Raw genomic sequence first — 5,705 nt, 5'->3', positions numbered from 1 at the left:
CAGTGGGATGACATTGTTCATTCAGTGGTGCTAGTTTCAGTCATATCGACCAGTTTCACTGACTTTTTGAACATGTCAAACATAAGGAATCATTTGCGCTTCCTAACACTGAGACTGAGATGATTGTGTAGCTCTGGGTCAATTCCTTTTACAAAGTGTTGTGTTTACTTTAATATTTACTCTAAACTTCTTAAAGATGTGAAATTACCCCAGTATTAGAGGATAAAAATCAAATAAACAATTTCAATAATATAAAAAACTAAACTTTAAACATTTTCTTAAAACTTACAGAAACAAATCTATTCAAAACTACAGACAAAAAAAATGAATAAAAAAGTCAAAACATAAAACTACAAAAACTAATGAAAACAACACAAAAGACAACAACGTAACTATAAAATCTTTAATTCTCTTTAGAAAGTTTTGTACTTTTTCGGTCAAGTAATAATCAAACATTCTTAACAGACAAGGCTGTATCTTTTCACAGGACCATTTTTAAAACAGCCACAGTAATGCTAAACAGTCATCAAGTACAAAGAAAATATCACCATGAAATATGTTTACTTCTTTTCTTCTTATGTCAAGCTCCCAACGTATCAATTTTGACATATATCAGCATAGTTCAGCTTTTTAACATGTACTCAGGAAAAACCTTCCAGAAAGCAGCTAACAATCTGAAGTGAGTCTGTTATTCTTCACCCTACTTGCTGCAGTTTTTTTATACCGTTTCAATAGGAGATGCTCAAATTTAACATGGCCAAAATATAATGAGGTTGGCATATGTGCAAAGTTTAGGTGTGAAAGTTGCCTCTATAGTCTTTGCTCATTTAGGTCAAGGTGAGAGTGGATATTCCTAAGATAATCATCTCAGGGACTCAGCTTTGGCTCTGCTGTTTGCGAGGGGCCCTCAATCCGAATAAACCTGCTTAATGGAAGAAAAGCTAAAACGGATGTTTAACCGAGGAGCTGCCTCAGGGCCTAGTACAAGGTCAATTTGTCAGCTGCATTCACATAAAGCGGACAAGTAGTGTATGTAAGTAAGACATAACTGACTCAGACACTGACAGGTTCAGCTGAGTCTTTTGACATAAATAGAAAAACAAACAAACAAAAAATTCTGATGTTAAATGTTGAAAAATTTGTAGCTTTGAATGCTGCAGGCATCAATCTAATGTGGACGATATTCACAACTTCTACATGTACATTTTTAGAGGGAGCTGAATAGAGCCTCTTGTGACAGACGTCGACGTCACACTGCGGTTTCATACTCTACGAAAGTCTCGGGAAGAAAATTTTCCCTCTCTTCCAGTGATGATCTATCTTCTTGTGGGAATGCCAGTCCATTACCTTCTTTGTGTTGTGAAGGTTGCCTCTGCGGTGCTGCAAGCTATATGTATATATTTTTTTAATTTAAAAAGATAAAAACACACATAAGGAAACTGATTTTTATCAAATATACCTGTGAAAAAGCAGCAAATATTTAACAGTGATCATTTTGATTATAAAAACCATGTTAGTTAGCATGCTGACATTATGCTAAATGCTACTGGTAGACACTCTCTTATTCACAAGGGGTCTCCACAGAAGGTAGCTTTACATGTTCAATTTGGTATTTTATGCCAGAGATCCTTTCTGAAAAAGCCCCAAAGGGGATCAAACCAGGGATGTTTCACATACTGCTACTGCTGTATTTTGTGCTACACATTTCCATAAACTGTTAGAATGACTGACTTCTGAATTTTGACTCTAAATGATGCAGAGTAAATACGAACGAAATGCAAGCAAGCATACATAATATTTAGTCTAATTTTGAGGGAAAAAAAGGGGAAGCAGCATTATATTCAGTGGTGCCTGAAGATGTTTACAGATAATCCCTCCCACCATCTCCAACATAATAAAAAATGTCTCTGAGACCAGATTTTTACTCCTGCAAGAATACAACCTTTGACGAATCAGTTAGGATAAATTACTTATAATAAAGATGAAGGAAGTCACCCAGTCCTGAATCCTTTTAAGTCCTTGGAAATAGGTGAATGCACCTCTTTCAGTTTTAGTCTAAAAAGAACTATGAGTTTCTTACATAGCCCTGACTGATATGAGGATTCCTTACACAAGACTGAAATATTCTTCATTAGAGTCTCTCTGATTATCTGATTAGTCTAACTGTTCCAATTCTTACTTTAAAACCAGAGGCTTTTCAGGTTGTAGCACCTACATTTTGCAATAGCCTTCATCAACCTGTCAGGTCAGCTCAATAAAAATTACATTTAAATTTGCACGACTGAACAATCTGCAATTTGCAGTGTTAATCCTGGTGATTAGCAGTCAGTTAATAAATAAATCTAATCCGCAGGTTCATACATATCACTACTGGATGAGTTAATTTTTCATGTACTGCAGCCTGGCATTGCTTCTAGTGACGGCATATAGATATTTGCTCAATAATAAGAAAATAATTACATCCATGGCCTGCAAGCACTGCAAACTCATCCTTTTTCGCTTTCAACTCTGCAATGGGTTCATGATGCAGATGTGAAGTTTGTATATGGACACTTTCTGTATTTTACAGGGTTAGAATAAAATGTTAATATGTGGCACTATCAGAGATGGAAAAAGATGCAAGAAAGACAGGACAAGAAAGGAAGGATGATTATTTTCAAAGGTGAGCACTGCTTAGAAAGTGAAATTTACATGCTTGGAATTTTAAAGTGTATATATAATGTTGTAATTAACTTTAAAAAAATTTGAGTCAGATATTTATAAATAGATGATGTGTTGCTGAATTACAATTTCTTGCACAATGAACTGAAGTACACTAATTCTGTGTTATACAAAGACTGGATGAAAATATCAGGAAATTTAGGACAGGCTAAACTGGTTAGTTTGGAGTAATGTGTTAAAGTTTACAGTGCTGGACTGTTTACATCTAGGTAGCTGACACGAATGTATATTCAAGGTGACGATGCTAATTAGATTCACTGAATTGTACCTTTCTTATTGGAAAGGTCTAGGTGTTGGAAATTAGTTATAAAGCTTGTGTAACAGTTACTAATATCATGCAGAATTCAGTTGGCTAAAAAGGGCAGAAAGAGCAAAACAAATTATTCTGACTTCCATCCATCCATCCATCTTCATCCGCTTTGTCCGAGGTCGGGTCGCGGGGGCAGCAGCCTAAGCAAAGAGGCCCAGACCTCCCTCTCCCCAGCCACCTCCTCCAGCTTGTCCGGGGGAATACCAAGGCGTTCCCAGGCCAGCCGAGAGATATAATCTCTCCAGCGTGTCCTGGGTCTGCCCCGGGGCCTCCTCCCGGTGGGACATGCCTGGAACACCTCACCCAGGAGGCGCCCAGGGGGCATCCTTGTCAGATGCCCGAACCACCTCAGCTGGCTCCTTTCGATGTGGAGCAGCAGCTGCTCTACTCTGAGCCCCTCCCGGATGGCCGAACTTCTCACCCTATCTCTAAGGGAGAGGCCAGCCACCCTTCGGAGGAAGCTCATTTCCGCCGCTTGTATCCGCGATCTCGTTCTTTCGGTCACTACCCACAGCTCGTGGCCATAGGTGAGGGTAGGGACGTAGATCGACCGGTAAATTGAGAGCTTCGCTTTTACACTCAGCTCCCTCTTCACCACGACTGACCGGTGCAGCGTCCGCATTACTGCAGCCGCAGCCCCAATCCGTCTGTCGATCTCCGGCTCCCTTCTCCCATCACTCGCGAACAAGACCCCGAGATACTTGAACTCCTCCACTTGGGGCAGGAACTCATCCCCGACCCGGAGTGGGCACTCCACCCTTTTCCGGCTGAGAACCATGGCCTCAGATTTGGAGGTGCTGATCCTCATTCCCGCTGCTTCACACTCGGCTGCGAACCGTTCCAGTGCGAGCTGGAGGCCCTCACCCGATGAAGCCAACAGAACCACATCATCTGCAAAAATCAGAGATGAGATTCTGAGGCCACCAAAGCGAAAGCCCTCCGCCACTTGGCTGCGCCTAGAAATCCTGTCCATAAAAATTATGAACAGAACCGGAGACAAAGGGCAGCCCTGGCGGAGCCCATCACCCACCGGGAACGAGTCCGACTTATTGCCGGCAATGCGAACCAAGCTCTTGCAACGGTTGTATAGGGATCGAATGGCCCGTAGCAATGGGCCAGACACCCCATACTCCCGCAACACCTCCCACAGGACACCCCGAGGGACACGGTCGAATGCCTTCTCCAAGTCCACAAAACACATGTAGACTGGTTGGGCAAACTCCCATGCACCCTCAAGTATCCTGGAGAGGATAAAGAGCTGGTCCAGTGTTCCGCGACCAGGACGAAAACCGCATTGTTCCTCCTATTCTGACTTATTTAAAGTAATTTAGTTTCCCATGCTGCACCACTACGCCCAATCTTATTGTTCCCCACCTGCCAAATCCCACTTTAGCCACCTGCAAATCATGATCCTGAAAAGAGGCTCTTGAAAAAAGTCCCGCACTTCCAAATTCTAGTAAACATTTCAAAACATCATCTCTGTAACACAGTTGTACCACCATCTTTACTTAATGCTTTACTATTATTCTACTGCAAATACATCATATATAAACGTTGCAAGGTTCTTTGCTATTAAATCGATCCTTTCACTCACCGTTTGTCCCAGTGGAGTCACACAGCAGAGCTTCTTCTTCAGGTGTTCAGGTAGAAAACAAAAAAGTTTTCCTAACAGGGGATAGAGTGTTCCTGGCTTCACATCTTCTTCCTTTGTTGGGCCTAAGAAACATAATTAAGAATTTCTAATAAAAATTTTATAAAGAAAAGTTATGGACAATAAAGATATGCACAAGAACTCACCTACCTGTGAGAAAGCTGATAATCAGGCCTATTAAAATGACTGTAGTGCAGTTAAAGCCACTGTACCACATGTAGGACAGGGAGTAAAATCTCTTGAGTCCAGAGGGTTGACTGAAGAACAAAGAGATGCTTAAGGAGATGATCAATGAGGAGAGGTCACAGTGTGCAGCCGGAGTGATCCGTACCTCAGAGTGGTATTGTTGAACGCTGTCTGAATAGCAATAGTCGCATTGGCGCCGCATTCGAGTGGTAGTGGTCTTGTGCTACGAGTGAGGATGCTTCCAATGCCGAGCCAGAAAGCCACAACCAGTCCTGCACACAGACCTACCAGAGCTCCCTGGAAACAATTACCAAAATAAGTTAATAAATAAATAAACAGCATTATTGTGAATTTACGTTAGAAGTCAACTTACGATGGAGTTGGCCCACGGGAAGAACATCCCGAGACAAAACAGACCAAGAATAGGACCACCAACCATGCCGAAGATTTTCAAAGCCACCTAACGTTAAATATGATAAACAATCGGTCCAAACATAGAAGTATGTTGATTATAAAGTTATAACCGGTGCGAACTTACCTGTAAAACCGAATCACCCATGAGGTGAGTGAGATATGCCATGGCCAGGCAGAGCAGTCCATAGGACATAGCTTATTAAGGAGACACAAGTATAAACTTTAGGGTCAAAGCATCATTTTCAATTCACTGCTTTAATTCACAAATTGCAACATTTAAAGCTTCAGAGAGCAGACCTAAAACTTTGGACAGCAGGGTTGCTCTCGCCTCAGTCATGGCAGGATATTGCGGTTTGATGAGGTCTTCCATTGTTACAGTAGCTAATGAGTTGAAGGCCGACGATATGGTGCTAAACAAGAAAA

At 41.5% G+C, this 5,705-nt stretch overlaps 1 protein-coding gene across 1 annotated transcript in view; it reads right to left on the bottom strand.

Annotated features, from left to right (window-relative positions):
* Positions 1–389: 389 nt before the first annotated feature.
* Positions 390–5,705, bottom strand: part of slc5a6b (solute carrier family 5 member 6) — a gene marked incomplete in the record, with an annotated part of 9,620 nt that continues 4,304 nt past the window's right edge. The window contains 7 exon segments of the mRNA XM_042213330.1: positions 390–1,387; positions 4,626–4,747; positions 4,833–4,939; positions 5,014–5,165; positions 5,242–5,328; positions 5,407–5,477; positions 5,580–5,692. Coding sequence (XP_042069264.1) covers positions 1,250–1,387; positions 4,626–4,747; positions 4,833–4,939; positions 5,014–5,165; positions 5,242–5,328; positions 5,407–5,477; positions 5,580–5,692 — 790 coding nt within the window.

This window comes from Haplochromis burtoni, unplaced genomic scaffold (assembly GCF_018398535.1).
Source record: "Haplochromis burtoni strain Fernald_Lab_line unplaced genomic scaffold, NCSU_Asbu1 Contig_435, whole genome shotgun sequence".
NCBI lineage: Eukaryota > Metazoa > Chordata > Actinopteri > Cichliformes > Cichlidae > Haplochromis > Haplochromis burtoni.
The sequence above is the reverse complement of the archived record's forward strand: the minus strand, read 5'-3'. Positions and strand labels throughout refer to the sequence as shown.